General features: G+C 43.8%; 1 protein-coding gene across 2 annotated transcripts in view; it reads right to left on the bottom strand.

Moving 5' to 3' along the window:
* Nucleotides 1–27,200, bottom strand: part of C6 (complement C6) — a 55,572-nt gene that overhangs the window by 6,014 nt on the left and 22,358 nt on the right. For both annotated transcript variants that reach the window (XM_040420927.1, XM_040420928.1), the window contains exons 8-13: nt 12,799–13,039; nt 12,036–12,158; nt 11,308–11,474; nt 9,209–9,434; nt 8,394–8,565; nt 5,792–5,903 (exon numbers count right to left, since the gene is read on the bottom strand). In XM_040420927.1, coding sequence (XP_040276861.1) covers nt 5,792–5,903; nt 8,394–8,565; nt 9,209–9,434; nt 11,308–11,474; nt 12,036–12,158; nt 12,799–13,039 — 1,041 coding nt within the window. The remainder of the gene's footprint in view (nt 1–5,791; nt 5,904–8,393; nt 8,566–9,208; nt 9,435–11,307; nt 11,475–12,035; nt 12,159–12,798; nt 13,040–27,200) is intronic.

The raw sequence follows: 27,200 nt of genomic DNA on the forward strand, positions 1-27,200 counted from the left end.
CAGGTTGGTTTTGGGTGACTTGTTGCGGGCTGCTTTGTTTTTCTGAGTCTTCTTAGTGCAGCAAGGCTTTGTGATGGTAGGAGCTGGGACTGTCTCTGAATGAAAGCGCCCTCTTCTGGATAGCAAGGTATAATGGGAATGTGCCCAGCTCTGCTCAACAGGCTCTGTTAGAGGTGCTCTGATGGATCTGGAGGAGATGTTTGCAGAATTCTAGGTGGAATATTTTTGTTGGCCCAGAGTCCCACTTTGACCAGTCTAGTTATGTGTCTGGGCCCCAGACTTCGCTGTCACACAGGAGGATTGGGGCGATGATGCTGTCTAAGATTATAAACCAGATGGTCACTGGTGCCTTGAGATGATACAGACGCCTTCTGATGGCATAGAAGGTTTTGCACGCCTCTTTCAGTGTGTCTATAGCTTGCTTAAAGCTCCCTGACAGCCTCATTTCTAGTCCCAGGTAGGTGTAGCTGTCAGTTTCTGAAAGTGGACAATTGATTGGCAGGAAGGGAAGATGCCCGGCTGCTTTCTGGTTTCTTTTCTGGAACACCATGGTGTTGGTTTTCTTTGGCTTGATGGGCAATGCCCACGTGATGCTGAATTTCTCTAGAATTTCCAAGTTATTTTGGAGACCTTTCTCAGTTGGTGGTAATAGCAGAAGATCTGCATAAGGCCTCCTGCACACGACCGTTGTGTGCACCCGTGGCCGTTGTGCCGTTTTCCGCTTTTTTTCGCAGACCCATTGACTTTCAATGGGTCCGTGGAAAAATCGGAAAATGCACCGTTTTGCAGCCGCATCCGTGATCCGTGTTTCCTGGCCGTGAAAAAAATATGACCTGTCCTATTTTTTTCACGGCCAACGGTTCACGGACCCATTCAAGTCAATGGGTCCGTGAAAGAACACGGATGCACACAAGATTGGCATCCGTGTCCGTGATCTGTGGCCGTAGGTTAGTTTTTATACAGACGGATCCGAAGATCCGTCTGTATAAAAGCTTTTTCAAAGCTGAGTTTTCACTTCGTGAAAACTCAGAACCGACAGTATATTCTAAACAGAAGCGTTCCCATGGTGATGGGGACGCTTCTAGTTAGAATACACTACAAACTGTGTACAAGACTGCCCCCTGCTGCCTGGCAGCACCCGATCTCTTACAGGGGGCCGTGATCAGCACAATTAACCCCTTCAGGTGCGGCACCTGAAGGGGTTAATTGTGCGGTTCACGGCCCCCTGTAAGAGATCAGGGCTGCCAGGCAGCAGGGGGCAGACCCTCCCCCCCTCCCCAGTTTAAATATCATTGGTGGCCAGTGCGGCCCCCCCCCCTCCCTCTATTGTAATTATTCGTTGGTGGCACAGTGTGCGCCCCCCCCCCCCTCCCTCCCTCTATTGTAATAATTTGTTGGTGGCACAGTGTGCGCCCCCCATCGGCCCCTCCCTCCCCCTATAGCATTAACAACATTGGTGGCCAGTGTGCGGCCTCCCATCTCCCCCCCCCCCCCCATCATTGGTGGCAGCGGAGTTCCGATCGGAGTCCCAGTTTAATCGCTGGGGCTCCGATCGGTAACCATGGCAACCAGGACGCTGGTTGCCATGGTTACTTAGCAATAGTACAATAGTAGAAGATTCATACTTACCGGCTGCTGCGATGTTCGTGTCCGGCCGGGAGCTCCACCTACTGGTAAGTGTCATTGCTAAATGAACTGTCACTTACCAGTAGGAGGAGCTCCCGGCCGGAAGCAGACATCGCAGCTCCCAGGTAAGTATGAATCTTTTACTATTGTACTATTGCTAGTAACCCGCTGCCACCAATGATTGGGGGGGGGGGGGGGAGATGGGAGGCCGCACACTGGCCACCAATGTTGTTAATGCTATAGAGGGAGGGGGGGGGGGCGATGGGGGGCGCACACTGTGCCACCAACGAATTATTACATTAGAGGGAGGAAGGGGGGGGGCGCACACTGTGCCACCAACGATTTATTACAATAGAGGGAGGAAGGGGGGGGGGGGGGGGGCGCACACTGTGCCACCAAGGAATTATTACAATAGAGGGAGGAAGGGGGGGGGGGGCGCACTGGCCACCAATGATATTCAAACTGGGGAGGGGGGAGGGGGGGGTCTGCCCCCTGCTGCCTGGCAGCCCTGATCTCTTACAGGGGGATATGATAGCACAATTAACCCCTTCAGGTGCGGCACCTGAAGGGTTAATATTGCTGATCACAGCCCCCTGTAAGAGATCGGATGCTGCTAGGCAGCAGGGGGCAGTCATGTACACAGTTTGTAGTATATTCTAACTAGAAGCGTCCCCATCACCATGGGAACGCCTCTGTGTTAGAATATACTGTCAGAAATGAGGTTTCACGATCTAACTCATATCCGACAGTATATTCTAACATAGAGGCGTTCCCATGGTGATGGGGACGCTTCAAGTTAAAATATACCATCGGATTGGAGAAAACTCCGATCCGATGGTATAAAAGGGACTCCAGACTTTACATTGAAAGTCAATGGAGACGGATCCGTTTGAAATGGCACCATATTGTGTCAACGTCAAACGGATCCGTCCCCATTGACTTGCATTGTAATTCAGGACGGATCCGTTTGGCTCCGCACGGCCAGGCGGACACCGTGGATCCTCCAAAAATCAAGGAAGACCCACGGACGAAAAAACGGTCACGGATCACGGAAAAACGGGACCCGTTTTTGCGGACCGCAAAAAAATACGTTCGTGTGCAGGAGGCCTAAAGCAGAAATTTCACCTCGGTAAGGCTGCAGCCCCGGTCTGACTCCTCGGCTCTGCCAGAAATAAGCCGTTCTCCTCCGATTTACCTTCACGCTGTGATGACACTGTATGTTTTTCATCCTATTCCACTTTTGAGAAGTTTTTGGAATAGACCCTGGTACCACACGGAGTCAAAGGCCTTCTTAAATGTCTTCTGCTATGTTTCTATGTTTAAAGTTCACAAAGCAGGCATAGACCTTTCCATGCTTTGTATTGTGGACATGGCTCTTGATGAGGCTCTGCAGGGTGTAGATGTGGTCCGTGGTGCAGTGGTTTGGTATGAAGCCTGCTTGGCTTCTGCTGAGGACGTTGTGCTGGGTGAGGAAGCTGAGGATTCTCTTATTCAGGATACTGCTGAGGAGTTTCCCCAGGTTGCTGCTGACACATATCCCTCTATAGTTGGCTGGGTCGTACCTGTCTCCAGTCTTGTATATGGGGTGATGATGCCCTGGTTCCAGCTCTGGGGGAAGTAGCCGGCACTCAGCACAACATTGTAGAGTTTTACTATTGCAGCCTGGATACCTGGCGGGCTGTATTTGATCATTTCTAGGAGGATCCCATCTGGGCCGCTGGCTTTTTTACTCTTTATCACTGAGATCCTCTCTGTTATCTCCTGCAGTGTGATCGATGTGTCTAGAGGGTTTTGGAAATCTTTAATTTTTTTACTCCATATCCTTCAGCTTTTCCGTGATCTCTTTTTGTTCTGGGCTTCGGTCCTCCCTGAAGATGTCTTTATAAAGGTCCTTGAAGTACTGGAGCCAGATGTTGCCATTTTGGATGTGGAGGTTGGTGTTCTTACTGGTTTTGTCCATGTGCTTCCATAGCTCTCAGAAGAAGTTGTTCTGGAGAGCGTCTTGGATTTGGAGGAACTTAGTTGAGATGTTGCTTTGCTTTCCTTCAGACTGGGGTTGTTTGGGTCTCAGTGTCTCCTATTTGAGGCTGTTCTTAGCTCCTTCCTTACATCTTTACACTTCCAGTCAAACCAACTGTTGGGTTGCTGTTTTCTTGGCCTCTTGTTAGATCTTTTGAGCTCGAACATTTCTACCATAGTGTAAAGTATATTGTTAAAGTCCTTTACTACAAGATTTACTCCTTCTGGGTTCAGCTCACACACTTTATTATGGAAGCTATGGAGTATCTCCTGGATCTCTGTGCTGTTTATGGTCTCCATTTACTTCTGGGCTGACATCTTGGACCAGTTAAGAGATGGAGGTAGGTTGAGAGGCTGTTCTACTGTGGTGTTTGTGTAGTTGGTTTGCTTGTGGATTGAATGTATAGGAGCAGTTGGTTGTGGTCTGACAGGTGTGTTTGTGGGGTGACTACTATGATGCCACCAAAATTTGTGGGGTCCATACCTGTGATGGCGTAGTCTACCACAATGCTAGGGTATGTCTACCAAGAGAGTCTCCCTTGGTACGGCCATTGAGAATACGAATTCCAAGGCTTCGATATAAGTTCAGCATTACCACTTCTGCACCTCACTACTATCTCCTATGGTTAACCTAGTGTCATCCTGTGTATTTATTCAAAGTCCTATATAAAGTGCATTTCCTATTTTGCAACTTTTTATGTTCATGTGTAATATGCCTGGTTCACCAGCAGGTGGCAGCAAACAAGGCAGTGCTACAGTCTCATAGAATGGAGCTGTCTATTCCATTTTAATGGAAGGCAGATATAGCTCCATACAACAATCAGAGCTGTTACTGACAATGAGTGATAGGTCAGTAGCAATCTAGTAACCTTAGCAGGGAGAGTGCACATCCCTGCAGGGAGCAAGTTAGCAAAGCAAATAAAACACACACACTTCAGCCATTAGAGACAAGGAATGGTTTATTTTAAATCCTTCTTTTGTGTGGCTCACTATGTTGTTTTAACAAATGAAAAATAAAAGTTATATTTTATCAATACAGTAGTATCTGGGCAAAGTTGGTATTTAGAGAGGAGTTTGCCTGCCATAGTTTTGTTCATGCTAAAGCCTGCTGGGAACCAACGTTTATTGAAAGTAAAGCTGTTATCAGCTTCATCACAAGGTCTGGACTCAATTTATTTCTTCATCCCCTTCATCAACATCCCCCCTTTTCATTGCTTCGGAGCCAATGCCTAAGGTCCAGCGTATCCAGGTAGGAGCACCGTGACACGTGCACCAACAATAAGGCCTTCCTACACCACTCTGGCATTTGTACACCTGGGTACCATCCACAGTATCACTAAAAAGGGGCCCTGTGCCCTTGTTGCTTCACTGCAACTGGCGTCATGAAAACAAGTACTTTTTTCCTCTTAAAGGGCCCTGGGGGGAGGCGCCCATTGCACCGTCATAGCTGTTCCTCTCTGTGTACACTATGCTGTCACAGTCAGTGTCTGCTCCGAATGTATAGACATTTCCATCGGTGGTCAGGTAGTTTCTCTCCCTCCCTGTCCTTGCATTGAGCTTGTGCATATCTATCTATCTATCTATCTATCCATCCATCTATATATATCTCAGATCAATCAATCTAACATCTATCTACAATATCTAACCTATTTATCTATCTATCTATATCTCAGATCAATCAATCTAATAATTATCTACAATATCTAACCTATCTATCTATCTATCTATCTATCTATCTGTCTGTCCATCCTTCCATTACTTGTCTCAGAATGGGGAGGCACTTATGTAGTAAAACACATTGATATAATAAGGTTACACTAGACATAACTCCTCAGCCTTCTCCTAATTCATGTCCCACAACCCTGAACTACAAGCCTATATCACCAGAAGCAGAAGACGCGTCTGATACATTTTATGTATTTTAGGAATATTGCCTGATAAATTTATAGGTCTCTAAAAAAGAGTAATGGTTTATTCTGTTTATTTCTTGACTAATAAAAACGTGAAGAAGATGGAAATAAAAACAAGAAAGAAATCATGTGAAGCAGTGCTTGTGTCTGGTCATGACACCGAAAAGTATCTGGACAATCCTCCCAGAGCTCCACCACCGCTGGTCCCACCCCACAGTATAGAGACAAGGGCTTACCGCGAGTAGTCCATGTTCTGGGGGCTCAGGTTTGGGACATCCACTGTCAGGATCGGGATGTTTCTGATCCACTTCTTTCTTGTCTTCATTATCATTAATACAGAGCGCTCCTCTAAAAAATACAGATATATAGAGAAAGATGAGAAATATGGATATTAAATAGATAGACAGATATTAGATAGATAGATAGATAGATAGATATGAGATAGATAGATAGATAAATAATACATAGATAATAGGTATGAGATAGATACAAATTAGACACATAGACATTTGATACTATGATAGATAGATAGATAGATAGATAATAGATAGATAGATATATCGATAGATAGATAGATAGATATGGGATAGATAGAAGATAGATAAACAGATATGAGATACTCTATCTAGATGCCTATTTATTTCATCTCTGTATCTCTTAGCTGATAATATTCAGTTTTGCTGTAGGCTGTAAAATGAGATGTCAGTGGGTTATTGGTCTGCGTGTTGTGCTGACATCTACTGGCCACTGCAGGAACCGTAATATTTTGTCATTTGCTTTCACATGGACAGATGCAAAGAAATAAAAATAAAAATGCTTCCAAAAAATGCTTCTTTAGTTCACAGGTGAACACACTTAATAACTTTCTGTTCACGTCTGGAGCGGAGACACCAGAGAACACTGGAAATGAGCCAAGGAGTGAGGAAACCGATGTAATCAGCGAGATCTTCATTCTTCGTCTACCCGCTGTCCCGTCTCTGCAGGCCTCTGCGCTCAGTGTCTGCCTCTCACTTATTCATGGGCGTTGGTAATGTTCTCGGCTCCACATCCCTCAGACATGTCAAGTTTTAAGCTTTGAAAACATTTCACGTCTCCTGGCGAGGAAACCTGGTTGAGGTATGGAGACCAATATCCAGGCCAGCTTGATTATATGATGGTCCCATCTTAGTCTCTCTCTAGATATACCATGAAATCTTGCCAAATGAACAAATGATTACAAACTCTCAATATTTCTCTGCAACTGTGGGGTGCAGTCCTAGACCGGATGGCTGGTCTGTCTTAGTAATGTGGCGGGAGTCCGAAGCAATCAAACCCAAACCATGTGCAGTAAAGCCTACAGCAATATGTTCAGATTACCTTTACTGCCTCTATCTAAGCACTGTCCCTTATGGTCCTCAACCACCTGCACAAATTCAATGCTTCTGCCACAAACCAGTGGCTGTGAACCCACTGTGCCACGTGTCTTACCTCCTCTAAGGGCGTTGTCTAAGTGAACCCCACGTTCTTCACATTACCCCTGATGGTGGGGATAGACTTTGTCAAGGGGAACACCAGGTCACTAACTTGAGGAGGATTGGCACACGAGGCAGCTGGTCCAGGTGGACCAGAGGGTACCAGTGCAAAGTACCAGAGGTATGGATGTAGTCAGCAGGGCGAGTCATAACCAGGAGCAATAGTGCAGAACCGAAGGATGAGGCAGAGGCAAAGTCAAACAGGCAATGGGTCAGGGCAGGTAATCTGGGTCAGCAAGAGGAGAGTCGAGGTAGAGCAGGTAAAGGTCACACAGGTAGCGGAGTCGAGAAACACAAGCACAGGTAACAGCAACCTTTGCAGGATACAAGGAACTTTGACGCTCAGGCACCTGGGAAGGGGGCTGGACCACTTATATAGGTGCAGGAGGGCTCGGACATCGGCGGTCAGCAACTGCTGTTTCAGCTTCTTTCCCTCGGGGGATGGCTCTTAGCAAACTTGCTTTTCTGGTATCTCTCGCTCACAGAGGGTGGTCTCTCTCTGGAGAAGAATGTTCCTGCTGTTCCTTATCTGGCTTACACACCTATTAGCATCATGTAAGATGACTTGCCAGGAACTCCTAACTAGCCAGAGGAGAAGGTGACCAGTTCACTGCCCAGCAACTATTACTAAGCACTGCCAGTTAACTATTTCCTCACCCATACATAGCCTTCTGGAATACAGAGTGTATATCAAGCTACATTAGCCGTTTACAGCACTAAATGTGCGCAGTTGTCATCCCAGTAAACACTGCAAATTTTTTTTAGGTGAACCAAAGCATTAACCCTTTTGCAGTGGATCCGGAGGTCATTGCAAATCCCCGACTAATACTCCCAAAAACTGCTGTTTACAGAAAGAATGGCAGTATAAGACAGGGCAAACAACATTCCGTAGATACCAGATGATGTGTTATCCCGGCAGTGACCTGGGAACATTGTAGCTTTGTTACTCACCTCTCCTGGATCCAGACCCGTTTGCTCCCTTCCTCTGGCAGGCTCTGTCTCTTTTTCTACACCGTGGGTTGCCACTGTCTGCACTGATAACATCATTCCAACGGGTTATCTGAACCTAGTTTGGCTGGTGGGATGCCAACCTCTGCCCAGATCTTCATACAAGTGCAGCTTCTCTGCTACATCAACTCTGCTACATCAGTCTCCAGTTAACTCTGCTACAATCTGCTACACTGTTATCTAGTTAACTCTGCTATAGCTCTGCCATACCAGTTTCCAGTTTTCCTCACCTCCTGCCACCACCGCCCCATAGCAGGTGCCCGTTCTGCCTCCATGTATATATGAAATGTATAATATTATGCACATCTGATTGACCTACTTGTCTTCAAACAGAGCGACATAGCAATAGTCCTCCTCCGTCTGCGGACCCTCACATGGTTTGCCCCCATTACGAGGGGTAGGGTTGTTACACTGCCTCGTTCTTTTCCTATTTGAGAAGGCGTCACATGAGCTCCAGGCTGACCAACAGCTCCAAGACCCGTCAACCACAACTAGAGGAGGGGAGACAACAATGGGTTAACTAAGATCAAACTCATTGGTGGAGGACCACAGGTGTCCGGGGACCTGAAACTAAAACAAATCCTAATATTCATTTGTATAGCAGTATTATATAGATACTGTACAGCGCTGCTATTACAGCATTATTTGCGCACTGTATGATGATATTATTTGTGCACTGTATGTTGGTTTTATATGTGCACAGTATGGTGGTATGATGTGAGCGCAATATGGTAGTATTATTTGAGTACTGTATTGTGTTATTATTTGAGCGCTATATGATGGTATTATGTGAGAAATGTACGACTGTATTATTTGAGCACTGTATGTTGGTGTTATTTGAGCACTTTATGATTGTAATTTGAGCGCTTTTTAATGATATAATTTGGTACTGTATGATGGAATTAGTTGAGTAAGGTATATGGTGGTATTATGTGAGCACTGTATGATGGTATTATTTGAGCATGGTATGATTGCACTATTTGAGCACTGTATAATGGTATTGTTTGAGTACTGTATGATGGTATTGTTTGCATACTGCATAGATTAATTATTTCAGCACTGTATGACGATATTATCTGAACCCAGACCTGCTTTACATTTACATTAGGCTCTTTACATTAGACACTACTTTACCTGAATTGTAATCTGGACCCAGTTTCTCACAACTTTCCCCATAGGTGCCAGGCTGGCACACACAGTGGCACTCAGTGTCCAGTAATACAGTCCTGGCGTTATTAGGGCACGGCGAGCAGCGGCACGGGTCAAAATTTCCTAAATACTCATCAAACGCTTTCAGGAGGTTGCGCCTTTTTGTCACCGCACATGGAAAACCAGTCAACAGATCCACAATCGGCTTCAGCTGCAATATGAATAATAGGAGGACATCTTGAAAAGCAGAAGGTGTGAAGATATTTAATGTGGGCCCCTCTGCAAATCATGGAGCCCCAAACTGCACGCAGCGCAACGTTTATGGGGCAAACCCCTCCACTGCCGATTACACTCACTTTGTCACCTGTCTACATGTATCACATCGCATAGCTTTACATAGGGAGGATTAGGGGGCTAGTAATAGTATTCAAGTAATAGCCCTGGTGGTCTAGTGTGGCTTAGAGGTGGTTAATAGCCTGTATCTCTGGCAGGTGAGGGTGATGAAGGGGTTAATATTAAAATCTATTTATCCACAGGCTAATATCTAATATCCCTGGTGGATGATTTAGGATGGTGAAGGGGTTAATAGCAGAGGTCTCAGGCAGGAAACTATGCAGTGTTCCACTTATGTGTGTATAAGTGGTTCCCTTAAATCTCTGTATATGTATTTAATGTATTGTAATTCCTAAGTTCAGGCTGGCATTGTCATTACATCTATTCGCCCCTAGGTGGTGCTGGCGCCACATATTATATATAGCTTGGGGTTTGCTGACTCAGTGGAGAGTGTGTGGTGGAGTGTAGAAGAATGTAGGAAGCAGAGAGGAGAAGGAAGTGTATGGAGGAGCAGAGCAGACTCAGTCCAAGATGTAGCTGCCTATCTTTCCTCTGGGCCCTGATCAAGCCTGGAGCGGACAGACCAAGTAGTCACAGCAGCCCAGCACACACAAGTGAGTCTATGTACGAATATAGAGAAAGTCTAGTGAAGATTAGAGCTGAGTCTAGCCAAGGGACTTCACAAGCACCAGTGACCAGGAGGAACGTGGGTGCTTGGACACAACTGGATGATTAAAGGCCATAATTATCCTTTTTCACTAAATGCTTTCTGGGAAATAGTGAACCTGATATTTCAGGAGAGCATCCTGCATCAAATAATGTAGCAGAGAGTTTGCCTGCCTCGAGGGAGAACGCCATTATTGGATTGCTCGATATAAAGTAAGGAAACCATTATATTCAGTACCTGAGTGCTAGAGATTGGACTTAAAGTAGAACTATTTAAGAAGAGAACTTTTGTCTTGCCTGTAAAGAACCAGCAAGACTGACAACTGACAATTGCCATACCTGTTGTAAGGATTACAACTAAACTAATTTCTGAATCCTCCTTAATGCCATACAAGTGTACTGTACTGAAGAACTGTACCAACGGTCTTGAGACATTTGATTTAAGTAAATGTTCAACTGTTTCTACTGCAACTGACTCCTTTCTACTACCCTAAACATTTGCACTTTACGGTGCTGGCGTCACGAACAACACAGGGTCCCAGCCACCAAAGCACCTTAAATACCCATTACCATCAAGGGCACCTCAACCACCATCTGGCTGGTGTTCCTTGCAATAGAGAGTGCCCTGGAGGATTTAGTGCTGTCTTCCTCTCCACTGCAGGACGGCCCAGGAAACAACTGAACTGTGAGTACTACTACCCTCACTCGGCACACCATCACCATTACACTCACATAACACCCCTAGGGCGCGGGCGTTGCAACTATGCCTATAATTTATTCTGATTTTATTGAAATAGTCCTCAATAGTCCCATACAATGAAATGAAAAAATTCTGTCTTACAGCAGCCGCCACTAGGGGGAGCTCCCTGCAAGTACAGCTCCCACTGGCCTCAATCATGAATTAGTTTGCAGTGAACTCCATCTAGTGGCAACATGAAGGATTGCAGTCAGTTCAGTTCAGTTTGCTTACAAGATAATACACACCGTGTGGGTTTGTGACATTGAATTTTATCAAGCACATGTGTCCTCTGGCAGCAAACATTTTGTGCCAGGTATGCCAATGAACCAGAATAAGCTTACATTACCTCAAAATCCACCACCACAGGGTTATCCGCGGTGGACGCGCTCCATTCTGCGTAGACGTTGTGCTCTGGGAAGGAACCCTTCTTCTGCCAGGCTAATTTCGCTGCATATTCCGCCCGGCCGCCTTTGACAAGAGATATCGATTTTTCAGAGGACTGTAAAAATGAACCTGAGAGGAAAGTGAGGCTGGTTACAAGAGGCAGCACCCGATACAACAGATACACGTAACGCGCGTTCACACCCTCAGGACTTGATGGAGATTTATTAGTCTCCGATTCAATCAAATCCACCTCCAAGGCAAGTGAAGAGGGTATGAAAACATCCATGCGGAATGATGACTGCACTGTGGATCCTAAGAGCTGAAGTGTCTGCATTATTGGTGCGATTTTGAAAAGTTGAGGACTATCCCTTGTGTGGATCTGCCGGCGCATGCGCTGCAGAATTTCGGGTGACAGTCTTAGATTTCTGCAGATTCTCTGGAAAAATATACATTGGCCGTTGGCATGGGCGGCTCTCTCCATTCACTTCTATTGGAGTCCGAAAGAAAAGGTTCCTTTGTAACGACCATAGAAGTCAATGGAAAGAGCTGCGCATCTCAGAGGTGGGACCCGCACCCCTCAGGCATTAATCCTATGGAAATGTTGAGATGGGACTAACCCGTTAGTGTCTGGTGGTGATAGGAGGTCTATGATATGATCCCCTTCATACATTACTCGCACGGGGCCGGTACCTGCGTGTTGCTCGCTCATCTTGTTGGTCGTACATATGTGTTTCACGGTTTTCTTCTTAAAAAAAAGAAACCGCTTCGTTGTTTCCGTTCGCGAACATTCAGTTGATTCAGACACGGTCAGACCTAAGAATAGACACATTGGATATAGTGAGCTTAGGGACGTGCCCGTCAGCGCGGCGTCAACTGATTCTCACGGCAGCCGGCAGAATTCTAGATGTATCAGTGAATGTAAATCCTGTAATCAGGATCAGTGCAGGGAAATGAGATCAATGTGCGGTTACACTCCTGATGTCGGGTGAAGCCGTCATTGCTAAATCCCCCACAACTGGGAGACTTATACACCTCGATCAGTATATTCCGCTGCTGTACTATAAAGGGATTGCCTGCCGCATGTCATGCCGGGGGTAAGACCCCCAAAAAAATCTAATGTACCGAGCTAAGAGCTTGGAATGTGAAGCTACAGTAACCTCATATAACATAATACAAATATGTCTTGTTACATTGTATCTATCCTCATGTAACCTCCAGAGGTGGAGCAGGAGTCCAGTCAGTGGTGGAGCAGGAGTCCAGTCAGTGGTGGAGCAGGAGTCCAGTCAGTGGTGGAGCAGGAGTCCAGTCAGTGGTGGAGCAGGAGTCCAGTCAGTGGTGGAGCAGGAGTCCAGTCAGTGGTGGAGCAGGAGTCCAGTCAGTGGTGGAGCAGGAGTCCAGTCAGTGGTGGAGCAGGAGTCCAGTCTCTGCGCTGAGGTGCAGGGTCTGTTAGTACCTGAACTCTTCAGCTCTTCCGCACTATACTGATAGAGGAGGTCATATAATCCACCCATGGAGCCCGCTGTGATGTAATGGGTGCCAAAATCATCAAATATTCTGCTGTAGAGCGGATAGTTGTATTCCAAGGGCAGATGATTCAGAGCTCGCAGGAAGACGTCCGACAGCCACAGATTGTCCGGCTTCATTCGGAATTCTGACACCGAGATCACTTTATGTATCCGAATGAAGTTAGAATTCTAGAAGAAAAACAGTTTAATAGTAATATACTGCTGATACATTGTATCTATCTATCTATCTATCTATCTATCTATCTATCTACCTGTATATCTCATAAAGGAAACAGGTTCTTGGCAATAACCAAAGACAATTTCCTTTCCCAACTGGTTCAGGACCCGACTAGAGGGACGGCCATACTGGACTTAGTACTAACCAATAGACCTGACAGAACAACAGACGTGCACGTTGGGGGAAACCTGGGAAATAGTGACCATAAAGTAATAACCTTCCAATTATCATTCAAAAGAGTGTTTCTACAGGGAGGAACAAAAATACCAAACTTCAAAAAAGCTAAATTTAGCCAACTAAGAGAGGCCATAGGCCAAACTAACTGGGACAAAGTCTTCCAAATTAAAAATACAGCCACAAAATTGTATTTTTTGGACTTTGGAAATGCCTCAAGCTAGATATTTTCTGGACCCAAGTAGCTCAGCTATTGGAGAGAATTGGGTATAGCCAATCAGGTTTAACGCCATCACTGGTGGTGCTCCAAGCAGATGAAATGGAGACTTCTGAAGTCAATGGGAACAGTGAGAAAAAGAAACTGACGTTGTTAGCTCATAAAGTAGTGTTAGAAGCGAAAAGGTACTTGCTGACGAAGTGGTTGACTGCAGAGGTCCCTAGCTTGGAGCTACTGATAGCTCAGATCAGACGCATTTTTCAGATGGAATGGCAAAACGCCATTGATAAAAAAGAAACCTTAGGAAAGAAATTATATAAAACTTGGAAAAGGTTTATCCTGCACTACACTCTGCATGATGAATACTCCTCAGTAATGGGGCCTTTTAAATATACAGAGTGGTATCTACAAGAAGACCTGAGAGACCGATTAGGAAATTTGAAAGTTTGAATGTTCCTTAGAAGTAGCCGGGCCATCCAGAGAGGGGGAGGGGGGATACAGGAGGGGGGGGGGGGGCAACGGGAGGGGGGGTACAGGAGGGGGGGAGAAATTAGAAAACTCGGGTTTGTCATGTTATCATCATATGTATGGAAGAAAAGAAAAGAAATGTGAACCGATTGTTCTTCTGTATACCTTATTTGCACTTTACTTTACTGGTGTATCGTAATGACATGACAACAATAAAGAATTGTTTAAAAAAAAAAAATTGTATTTTTTTTTAAAAGCATCCTAAAATCTAATTGTGAGAGGTACATACCTTATGGGAATAAAAGGTTAAGGAACAAAAAAAAAACTATGTGGATAAATAGAACTGTAAAGAAAGCAATACATGACAAAAAGAAAGCATATAAATCACTAAAACAGGAGGGTAGCACAGAAGCACTGAAAAACTATAAGGAAAAAACTAGAATATGTAAAAAACAAATAAAAGCAGCCGAACCAGAGACCAAGAGATTAATTGCCAAAGAGAGAAAAACTAACCCTAAAATGTTCTTCAATTATATAAATGGTAAAAAGTATAAATCTGAAGGTGTCGGCCCTCTACAGAGTAATGAGGGGGGAGTTGCAGAGAGCGATGAGGAGAAAGCAAAGCTATTAAATATTTTTTCTCTACTGTATTCACTTAGGAAAATAAACTGTCAGATGCAATGCAGAATGTAAAAGTAAATTCCCCATTAAAAGTGCCCGGTCTGACCCACGAAGAAGTACAGGAAGTAGACAAATCGCCAGGACCAGATGGCATACACCCCCGTATCCTAAGAGAATTAAGTAATGTCATAGCCAGACCCTTATTTCTGATAGGACTTAATGACAGGGAGTGTTCCACAGGACTGGCGCATAGCAAATGTGGTGCCAATATTCAAAAAGGGTCCAAAAACAAAGCCCGGAAACTATAGACCGGTAAGTTTAACATCTGTAGCGGGTAAACTGTTTGAAGGTTTTCTGAGAGATGCTATCTTGCAGTACCTCAATGAAAATAAGCAAATAATGCCATATCAGCATGGCTTCATGAGGGATTGGTCACGTCAAACAAATTTAATCAGTTTCTATGAGGAGGTAAGTACTAGACTTGACAGCTGCGAATCAATGGATGTCGTATATCTGGACTTCTCCAAAGCATTTGACACTGTATCACATAAAAAGGTTAGTATATAAAATGAGAATGCTCTGACTGGGAGAAAACGTCTGTATGTGGGTAAGTAACTGGCTCAGTGATAGAAAACAGAGGGTGGTTATTAACGGTACACACTCAGATTGGGTCACTGTCACTAGTGGGGTACCTCAGGGGTCAGTATTGGGCCCTATTCTCTTCAATGTATTTATTAATGATCTTGTAGAAGGCTTGCATAGTAAAATATCAATTTTTGCAGAGGACACTAAACTGTGTAAAGTAATTGACACAGAAGAGGACAGTATACTACTACAGAGGGATCTGGATAGATTGGAGGCTTGGGCAGATAAGGGGCAGATGAGGTTTAACACTGACAAATGTAAGGTTATGCACATGGGAAGGAATAATGCAAGTCACCTGTACATACTAAATGGTAAAACACTGGGTAACACTGACATGGAAAAGGACCTAGGAATTTTAGTGAACAGCAAACTAAGCTGTAGAAACCAGTGTCAGGCAGCTGCTGCCAAGGCCAATAAGATAATGGGTTGCATCAAAAGGGGCATAGATGCCAGTGATGAGAACATAGTCCTACTACTTTACAAATCATTAGTCAGACCACACATGGAGTACTGTGTACAGTTGTGGGCTCCTGTGAACAAGGCAGACATAGCAGAGCTGGAGAGGGTCCAGAGGAGGGCAACTAAAGTAATAACTGGAATGGGGCAACTACAGTACTCTGGTGTTCCCTTTTTTCTGCGCCCTGCTGTGTGCCCGTACAGCAGTTTGCGACCACATATGGGGTGTTTCTGTAAACTGCAGAATCAGGGCAATAAATATTGAGTTTTGTTTGGCTTACTATGTATAAATATATCGGGGGTCAGTACAGAGATCACTCCCATCATCTATTTATCCCCAGGACTGTGACTGTGACGAGGGGACATCCTCTGCGTCTGGAGGAAAGAAGGTTTGTGCACAAACATAGAAGAGGATTCTTTATGGTAAGAGCAGTGAGACTATGGAACTCTCTGCCTGAGGAGGTGGTGAAGGTGAGTTCTTAACACAGTCTTAACACAGTACCCGCTTAATCTGTGCTTAGATGAACTCTGTCTGATACATTATTTGCAAGCGCTTCCATGTACTAAGCTATTCACCCGTATTTACCTGTGCATATACCTGAGAATTTAGGTATCCCAACACGGAACCACATGGGACGCCGAGCACAGAGGGTTGTGCATACACAGTGCCGGCTACACATTAGTGGCTGCAACATCTACTACGCCGGAGTACCTGAACATCCCAGCACAAAGCCACGTGGGACGCCGAACACACAGCTTTGGCCGTACAGCAGCGGTGACAGCCCGTAAAGACGTCGGGACAGGTAACAGTGGCCAGTATACAAGTGTATTATGGTGGGACGCCACCAGAAACACAGAAACAGACTGGTCCGCTTCTATACTAAATATATATTTCTCTGAGAAATGGGACATTGATATAACTGTGAAACTTTAACGGTTCCATATAACTGTGCAGACTCATATAACCATCCAGATCCATATTGGACTGCGCAAGGTGAACCTTTGGAACTGTATCAAGCTGCTACAATTTGTCATTTGGAAGACAATATTTTAAATCAAACAGAACGGTCTGTTGCGCAGTATAATACAGTGAACTTAACCATTGCAGGTCCGACTCTTACTACAAATGCAGTATACCAGACCAGGGCGATATATAACTGATGTATAATTGAAAGCCATCAACAACCAGCATTATTTGTCCTCAGGGGAAGGACTCTTAGGGCTCATGCACACGACCGTTTTGCAGTCCGTTTTTCACTGATCCGTTGTTCCGTATCTGAGGTTTTTTTTTCTCTCTGATTTAAGTCCTCTTCCGTTCCATTATTGCACGAAACATATCCGCATGGTTTCCGTATTTGATCAGTTTTACAGAAACAGTAACTTATTAATCACCAAACACATGAGCAATATGGGCTGTGCATAGCATTTCTACAGTATGGATCCGCAAAATACGGATGAAATACGGACATACGGATGTGTTCTGTGTGCGTTCCGTATTTTTTGCGGACCCATTGACTTGAATGGGGCCTCGGACCGTGATTTGCGGACAATAATAGGACATGCACTACTTTTTTGCGGAACGGCCATGCGGACAAACGGAAACGTAATGCACATGGAGTAACTTTCTACAGCCAGTCCACAAAAAAAAGGAACGGAAGCGGAAAGAAAATACGTTCGTGTGCATGAGCCTTTAGGAGAAGGATCCTCAGTTTGATCGATGTTAGGGCTCATGCTCATACACCGTATGTATTTTGCGGTCCGCAAAAAACGGATCCGCAAAAAATACGGATGACATCTGTGTGCATTCCGTATTTTGCGGAACGGAACAGCTGGCCCTTCATAGAACAGTCCTATCCTTGTCCGTAATGCGGGCGATAATAGGACATGTTATAGTAAATGGAGTACCTTCAATTTTTTTTTGCGGACCCAAAGAAAACGGAACAGACGCAAAGAAAACGGAACAGACACGGAAAGAAAATACGTTCGTCTGCATGAGCCCTTATGCTGTATACATTATTTTAGACATTTCAAGATAGACTTATATAACTAATTTACTTTTTTATCTCACTTTTTTTATTCTTTTTTATACATTTTAGGAAGAATACTCACTTACCCATCATACTTTCACTATTTGCGTGTTCTCTATAACCCTACATTTTTATGTATATTATAATTTCTAACAAATAATTTTACTTGAATATATCTGCGTGACTCTGGATATTGAGTGCTTGTCTACACTACTATTTCTTAATAATATTACAAGCTATAGCTACTAGAGAGGGGTCGTTGATCCAGGGAGTTATCTGATTGCCTGTTTAATATTTTTTTATCCCTTAACCCTTAGGATACCAGCGCCGTTCATGTACGGCGCAGAAATGCAGGACAGAAATCCCAGCGCAGTACAGGTACGGCACACTGATCGGGCGGGTGCAGGAGCTGCATCCGCCCGATCAGAGGCAGGGGTCCGGCTGTCACTGAGAGCCGGACCCCTGCTGTATGCGGCGGCATTGGTGAAAACACCGATGCCGGCGCATTAACCCTTGCACAGTGAGCGCGGTGACGTCAGCGAAGGTCCTTTTGCAGGTCCTTTAAGAAGAACAAAGAAGAGGATCCCGGCTGCGCGATCAAGTGGATGAGGTGAGTTATATTTGTATTATTTTTTAACCCTCAATTGACATTTCACTTTGCATCTTGTATTAAAGAATGCTATTATATTCCATTATAGTAAATTGGGATACAGCGGCTCACCCCTATCACGTATGGATAGGTGCTCACCCTCTAGTCCTACCCTCAGGACCACAAAGAATGCAAAACGTATAGAAGGAACGAGGGGGCACACACACCAGGGAGACACTAGATGGATGAATAATTTGATGTTTAATGTTTAATACTCTAAAAACAAACCCCTAAAATCACATAAAACGTACATCAAATAACTACAATAGCAGCCTATATAGCATGTACATATAACGCCACAGTTATAATATATTGACAACTGTGCAGCCGGTGTAGTGATGAGACACTACTATGGGTACAATCTATTAGAGTTTGATGTGTAACAGTTCATCCAAACAGTGTCCCAAATCATGCGGTGCTGCACAGAGTAAACCAATAGCGGTAGTAATATAAGAAGTCCTGAAGATAGCCCCAACAGGTATATCGGATGGGGCAATGAAAATGACAATGTCCGGTATTTGTAAGTAAGTACAGAGATGCGTACTGGTAAAGCGCATAGGCACTGGCCTCCAGATTACTTACAGTGTCCAGCCGCTTCAGGTCTCCCGGTCTCACCCCTCCTTGCTGCCTAGCCGCAGCACGATTTCCCAGGTGGCCGAACACGGCCGTCTGTGGCGTCCCACGTGACCTGGTGCTCTGGGGTTCCGGGCAGACGCTTAGATGACGTCACTGCTTTGCGGCGGTAATTTTAAATCTGGATCTGGATCTCTTGCGCTTTTGATCGGAAGTATAGTTTCTTTGTCCTTTTTCTCCTTGAATCCACGCTCACTCTGTATGCCAGACGCGTTTCAGGGTCTAACGCCCCTTCCTCAGTGGCCACCGAGTGAGTGGATTCTCACTCCTTATATATGGTATTAACCCACCCTCAATTGTGCTTTGTTCAGCTTGTTGCAATATGTGGGATGGATTTAATTACTGCTGCATTTCTACTAACAATTAAAATGTTACGTTCAAGTTAAAAACATGATACATAATAAATATTACTCCCCTTTAATAAATACAACATTAAAATATCTTAAAAATGTTCTTGATATAGGACTGCAGGGTTAGAACTGCATTATGAGGAAAATCGCATTGAAAACGCTTCAAAGACGCAACAGTGTGAATTGCGTCTTCATTGCGGTTTTTGTGTTTTTATATTGTATAGAGTCAGGTGACCCTACCTAAAAGGATTGGACCAGGATAAAAAGATTTTAAAAAGTTATAAAAAGATATAAAAGGATATAAAAAGATATAAAAAGATTTAAACGATCTTCATCAGAAATCATATATTGCAAGGGTAATTCATGGTTGTATAGTTGTATATGTAGGGAGTCATCCGGTGGGGAGGTGAATCACAGTGTCAATATCTGACCCTCCTGCGATATCTCATCCCCACCGGACAGCCCCCCCCAAAAAATTTACAGGAACCCGAACACCTCCATCTCAGCATTGAGACCCCTTGGCATAATGGTGTCATACTCGAAAATTCTGCGGGATTCCTGTCGTGACATGTGAGCAATGTGATTCCCTCCTCTCCACATTTTTTTAACCCTTTCTATGGCAGTGAATTTTAGGCCAGTTGGGTCACAATTGTGTTGAATTTTAAAATGTTTCGATAGGGAATGCGTTTCTAGACCTTTTTTAATATTTGCCACATGTTCGGCTACCCTCTTTTTGAGTGTCCTTTTGGTCCTGCCTATGTACTGTTTCCTACATCCACATTCCAATAGGTATATGACATCGGTGGAATCGCACGTAAGGCACTCTTGTATTTCTACACTAAAGGAATTTGTTGTAGATTTCACCCTAGTTGTTTTTTTGGGGAAACTAGTGATCTTACAATTCGTGCATCTACCACATTTAAAAAAGCCATTGGTTGTTAGCCAGTTTTTTCTTTGTTGTTGTTGACTATCCTTTTTAGCTTTAACGGTTGGGGCTATTTTACCTGCCAAATTGTTTGCCCTTGTGTACGTTATTTTTGGAACATCACTCAAAAGTGGGCCAATTAGTTTATCGTCTAACAGGTGTGCCCAATGTTTTCGAATGCTCCGTTCCATTATTCTGTATTGTGAGCTGAAAGGGAGAATGATTCTCAACGTTTCATCTAGCGGTTGTGATGGGCCTATCTCAAAGAAGCCTTTTCGTTCCATCTTTTGCACTTTCTCCAGTGATTTATCTATTATTTGGACGGGGTAGTCTCTCTCCAGCAATTGTTGTTTCAAGTGTGCAGCCTCTTCATCAAACTTGCTATCAACCGTACAGTTTCGCTTAAGTCTGCGAAACTGGCTGGTTGGTATATTGATTAGCCACCGCGGAAGGTGGCAGCTAGCAAATCTGATGAAGCTATTTTTGGCTACGGGCTTGAAAAACGTGTTGCATTGTAGCTGGTTTCCCCTAATCCATATCTCCAGGTCTAAGAATTCTACTTTTTCTTGACTGACAATTGGACTGAATACTAAATTTTTGTCATTTTTGTTAATGTTACTGAGGAACAAGTCTAAAGATTCAGTAGTGTCACGCCAAATGAACAAAATGTCATCAATATACCGCCGCCACAGCACCAGATCCGTCCCCAGCCTGGGTAGGATAATCTCTCTCTCCCATTGAGCCAAAAAAAGGTTGGCATAGCTGGGGGCGAATCTGGTGCCCATGGCGGTGCCAGTACACTGCAGATAGAACTCCTGCTCGAAAGAAAAATAATTGTGAGTTAAAATGTATCTCACTCCTTCCAGCAGGAACTCCAATTGTTCCACAGGGAGTCCGGCATCTCCTGACAGTTGCTCATGTAGTGCCTGTATTCCCCTGGTGTGTTCAATAACTGTGTAGAGTGATCCAACATCCAATGTCCCCAAGATCCACCCATCTACCCAGTTGACTTCCTCCAATGTCTTAATAATGTCAGTGGTGTCACGGATGTATGATGGCACCTGCTTGACATATGGTTGGAGCCATTGGTCGATGTACTTGGATAGGTTACATGATATAGATTGGATACCCGACACTATCGGGCGACCTGGAGGTGCTTCCAGGTTTTTGTGGATCTTGGGGACACAATAGAACATTGGTATTCTTCTCTCAGTGTCCAAAATGAACTTGGCTTCCTGATCAGTAAGAAAATCTGCTTTTGTCCCCTTTGCACAGTAATCTTTCAAAATATTATAATATTCCTGTGTCGGGTCTCCCTTCAGTTTTTGATAGGTGTTCTCTGATCTTAATTGCCTATAGCATTCCTCTATATAGTTTGTTGTATTGAGAATAACTACGGCACCGCCCTTATCCGCTGGCCTAATTATAATATTGTTTTCCTCCTGTAGAGATTTTATGGCCTTGATCTCTTCTCTACTTAGATTTGTATTGACCTTACGGCTTTTTATTCTTCTCAGGTCACGTTCAACATTATTCCTAAAGGTGGCCATTTCACTGCTTATCTCCTGTCTAGGGAATTTTTTCGATCTAACTTTGAGATCTGTGTGTGCATATTTATTTACATTAATTCCCATGTCTATCTCCCTGTTGATGGGATTTTTAAGGAAATATTTTTTCAGACATAGGCGTCTGATGAATTTCTCTACTCCTATGTATGTGGCAAATTTATCAATAGGATTAGTAGGAGCAAACTTTAAACCTTTATTCAGGAGCTGCACCTGAGTTTCTGAAAGTGCAATATCACTGATATTTATAACATTGGTGGTTGGTGTTTTTAATTTTTGTGTTTTCTCCTTTTGTGCATGTCGTCCTCTCCGTATTCTTCGTTGTGATGGTGCCTTTGTGACCTGCTGATTATTGGTGTATGATGATGTGTCGTGTTCTGATAATGTCTGTGCTCCTGTCTGTGTGTCTGATAGTGCCCTCTGCCCTGTGGATATTCCCTCGGACGCTCCCTCAAGTTGTAATCGTGAACATATCCCTGTGTTTTGTGACTGTGTTTCTTTATCTCTTGGCGTGGCGGGGTGGGGGTGCGTGTGCTTCTTATTCGTGTTTGGTGATGTGGCGGTGTGAAGTCTAAAAAATGTGGTGTAGCCAATACTTCATACCTGTTTGAGATTTTAACATTCTCAAACTGTGTGTTAGTGTGTTCAACCTCCCTTTGTTCATAAGCCTCAGTGTTTTCTTTCCTGTCCATGTATTGTAATTTCCTGGATTTTTTACCTATTATTTCCCTTTCTAGTATGTCTAGATTTTTGCAGATTCTCTCATGCCATTTATGAACTGCATCATTGTTTGGGAATGTTTCCATTTCCTTTTTTAGGGTATCAATTTGCCCTGACATTTCTTCTATCATTTGTGTTCTCCTTTTAATAATCATTTGGACAAGGGCCTCTGACTGTATTCTCAGAAATCCATCCCATTCCTTTTTGAATCTCTCATTCACCAGATCAGAAGCAGGTGTCTTGGTGAGTGACAGACCCTTAGGGATGTAGCCCCTGTCCAAATATTGCGTGAGTGATCTAATCTCCCATTTGTTACGCAATTGGCGCTGCAGAGTCCTCTCAAGAACTTTAAAAACATCATCCATGGATCTTGTCACTTCTGTTGATGCTTCCCCTTCTATGTTGAAGGTGAAAGCCTCAATTTTTTTATACTTGTTGTCTAAGTGTTCCCAGATGTCCATATCGGTACAGGGGGAGCTCAGCTGTTGAGGGTACAGAGTAAAAATAGTAAATTGGGATACAGCGGCTCACCCCTATCACGTATGGATAGGTGCTCACCCTCTAGTCCTACCCTCAGGACCACAAAGAATGCAAAACGTATAGAAGGAACGAGGGGGCACACACACCAGGGAGACACTAGATGGATGAATAATTTGATGTTTAATGTTTAATACTCTAAAAACAAACCCCTAAAATCACATAAAACGTACATCAAATAACTACAATAGCAGCCTATATAGCATGTACATATAACGCCACAGTTATAATATATTGACAACTGTGCAGCCGGTGTAGTGATGAGACACTACTATGGGTACAATCTATTAGAGTTTGATGTGTAACAGTTCATCCAAACAGTGTCCCAAATCATGCGGTGCTGCACAGAGTAAACCAATAGCGGTAGTAATATAAGAAGTCCTGAAGATAGCCCCAACAGGTATATCGGATGGGGCAATGAAAATGACAATGTCCGGTATTTGTAAGTAAGTACAGAGATGCGTACTGGTAAAGCGCATAGGCACTGGCCTCCAGATTACTTACAGTGTCCAGCCGCTTCAGGTCTCCCGGTCTCACCCCTCCTTGCTGCCTAGCCGCAGCACGATTTCCCAGGTGGCCGAACACGGCCGTCTGTGGCGTCCCACGTGACCTGGTGCTCTGGGGTTCCGGGCAGACGCTTAGATGACGTCACTGCTTTGCGGCGGTAATTTTAAATCTGGATCTGGATCTCTTGCGCTTTTGATCGGAAGTATAGTTTCTTTGTCCTTTTTCTCCTTGAATCCACGCTCACTCTGTATGCCAGACGCGTTTCAGGGTCTAACGCCCCTTCCTCAGTGGCCACCGAGTGAGTGGATTCTCACTCCTTATATATGGTATTAACCCACCCTCAATTGTGCTTTGTTCAGCTTGTTGCAATATGTGGGATGGATTTAATTACTGCTGCATTTCTACTAACAATTAAAATGTTACGTTCAAGTTAAAAACATGATACATAATAAATATTACTCCCCTTTAATAAATACAACATTAAAATATCTTAAAAATGTTCTTGATATAGGACTGCAGGGTTAGAACTGCATTATGAGGAAAATCGCATTGAAAACGCTTCAAAGACGCAACAGTGTGAATTGCGTCTTCATTGCGGTTTTTGTGTTTTTATATTGTATAGAGTCAGGTGACCCTACCTAAAAGGATTGGACCAGGATAAAAAGATTTTAAAAAGTTATAAAAAGATATAAAAGGATATAAAAAGATTTAAACGATCTTCATCAGAAATCATATATTGCAAGGGTAATTCATGGTTGTATAGTTTAAATCTTTTTATATCCTTTTATATCTTTTTATAACTTTTTAAAATCTTTTTATCCTGGTCCAATCCTTTTAGGTAGGGTCACCTGACTCTATACAATATAAAAACACAAAAACCGCAATGAAGACGCAATTCACACTGTTGCGTCTTTGAAGCGTTTTCAATGCGATTTTCCTCATAATGCAGTTCTAACCCTGCAGTCCTATATCAAGAACATTTTTAAGATATTTTAATGTTGTATTTATTAAAGGGGAGTAATATTTATTATGTATCATGTTTTTAACTTGAACGTAACATTTTAATTGTTAGTAGAAATGCAGCAGTAATTAAATCCATCCCACATATTGCAACAAGCTGAACAAAGCACAATTGAGGGTGGGTTAATACCATATATAAGGAGTGAGAATCCACTCACTCGGTGGCCACTGAGGAAGGGGCGTTAGACCCTGAAACGCGTCTGGCATACAGAGTGAGCGTGGATTCAAGGAGAAAAAGGACAAAGAAACTATACTTCCGATCAAAAGCGCAAGAGATCCAGATCCAGATTTAAAATTACCGCCGCAAAGCAGTGACGTCATCTAAGCGTCTGCCCGGAACCCCAGAGCACCAGGTCACGTGGGACGCCACAGACGGCCGTGTTCGGCCACCTGGGAAATCGTGCTGCGGCTAGGCAGCAAGGAGGGGTGAGACCGGGAGACCTGAAGCGGCTGGACACTGTAAGTAATCTGGAGGCCAGTGCCTATGCGCTTTACCAGTACGCATCTCTGTACTTACTTACAAATACCGGACATTGTCATTTTCATTGCCCCATCCGATATACCTGTTGGGGCTATCTTCAGGACTTCTTATATTACTACCGCTATTGGTTTACTCTGTGCAGCACCGCATGATTTGGGACACTGTTTGGATGAACTGTTACACATCAAACTCTAATAGATTGTACCCATAGTAGTGTCTCATCACTACACCGGCTGCACAGTTGTCAATATATTATAACTGTGGCGTTATATGTACATGCTATATAGGCTGCTATTGTAGTTATTTGATGTACGTTTTATGTGATTTTAGGGGTTTGTTTTTAGAGTATTAAACATTAAACATCAAATTATTCATCCATCTAGTGTCTCCCTGGTGTGTGTGCCCCCTCGTTCCTTCTATACGTTTTATATTCCATTATAACCTTGTTATAATGGAAAATAATAAAGTAAATGGGGTCTCGGATCGCTCATCCCTCGTCTGCTTCGCAACCATGCGTGAAAATCACATCACATCCGCACTTGCTGAATATAGAACATGCTGCGATTTTCACGCAACGCACAAGTGATGCGTGGAAAACATCGCTCAAGTGCACAGCCCCATAGAAATGAATGGGTCAGGACTTAGTGCGGGTGCAATGCGTTCACTTCAGGTATTGTACCCGCGCGGAATACTCGCCCGTGTGAAAGAGGCCTAAGGCCCCTTTCACACGGGCGAGTATTCCGCGCGGATGCGATGCGTGAGTTCAACGCCTTGCACCCGCACTGAATCCGGACCCATTCATTTCTATGGGGCTGTGCACACGAGCGGTGATTTTCACGCATCACTTGTGCATTGCGTGAAAATCGCAGCATGCTCTATGTTGTGCGTTTTTCACGTAACGCAGGCCCCATAGAAATAAATGGGGTTGCGGGAAAATCACAAGCATCCGCAAGCAAATGCGGATGCGGTGCGATTTTCACACACGGTTTCTAGGTGACGATCGGGATGGGGACCCGATCATTATTATTTCCCCTTATAACATGGTTATAAGAAAAAATAATAGCATTCTGAATACAGAATGCATAGTAAAATAGGGCTGGAGGGGTTAAAAAAAAAAAAGAAAAATTTAACTCACCTTAATCCACTTGTTCGAGCAGCCGGCATCTCTTCTGTCTTTATCTGTGAGCAATAGGACCTTTGATGATGTCACTATGCTCATCACATGATCCATCACCATGGTGATGGATCATGTGATGGACCATGTGATGAACGCAGTGACGTCATCAAAGGTCCTATTGCTCACAGATGAAGACAGAAGAGATGCCGGCTGCTCGAACAAGTGGATTAAGGTGAGTTAAATTATTATTATTTTTATTTTTAACCCCTCCAGCCCTATTGTACTATGCATTCTGTATTCAGAATGCTATTATTTTCCCTTATAACCATGTTATAAGGGGAAATAATACAATCTACACTACAACTAACCCAAACCTGAACTTCTGTAAAGAAGTGCGGGTCTGGGTACCACAGTCGGTTTTTTATCACGCGCGTGCAAAACACATTGCACCCGCGCGATAAAAACTGAACATCGGAACGCAATTGCAGTCAAAACTGACTGCAATTGCGTTCCTACTCGCGCGGGTTTGCCGCAATGCACCGGGACTCATCCGGACCTAATCCGGACACGCGCGTGTGAAAGAGGCCTAAGGGTGCATCAGGAGGTCTTCAAATGTGACATGGCAGCTTAAAATGATCCCAGTGAAATCTGCTTCCCAAAAACCATATGGTGTTCCCTTTCTTCTGCGCCCTGCCGTGTGCCCGTACAGCTGTTTACGACCACATACGGGGTGTTTCTGTAAACTACAGAATCAGGGCAATAAATATTGAGTTTTGTTTGGCTGTTAACCTTTGCTTTGTTAGTGGAAATTTTTTTAATAAAATGGAAAATCTGGCAAAAAAGTGAAATTATGAAATCTCGTCTCCATTTTCCATTAATTCTTGTGGAACACCTAAAGGGTTAACAAATTTTGTAAAATCAGTTTTGAATACCTTGAGGGGTGTAGTTTATAAAATTGGGTAATTTTTGGGTGGTTTCTATTATGTAAGCCTCACAAAGT

The sequence above is a fragment of the Bufo bufo genome, chromosome 2, assembly GCF_905171765.1.
Source record: "Bufo bufo chromosome 2, aBufBuf1.1, whole genome shotgun sequence".
Classification (NCBI taxonomy): domain Eukaryota; kingdom Metazoa; phylum Chordata; class Amphibia; order Anura; family Bufonidae; genus Bufo; species Bufo bufo.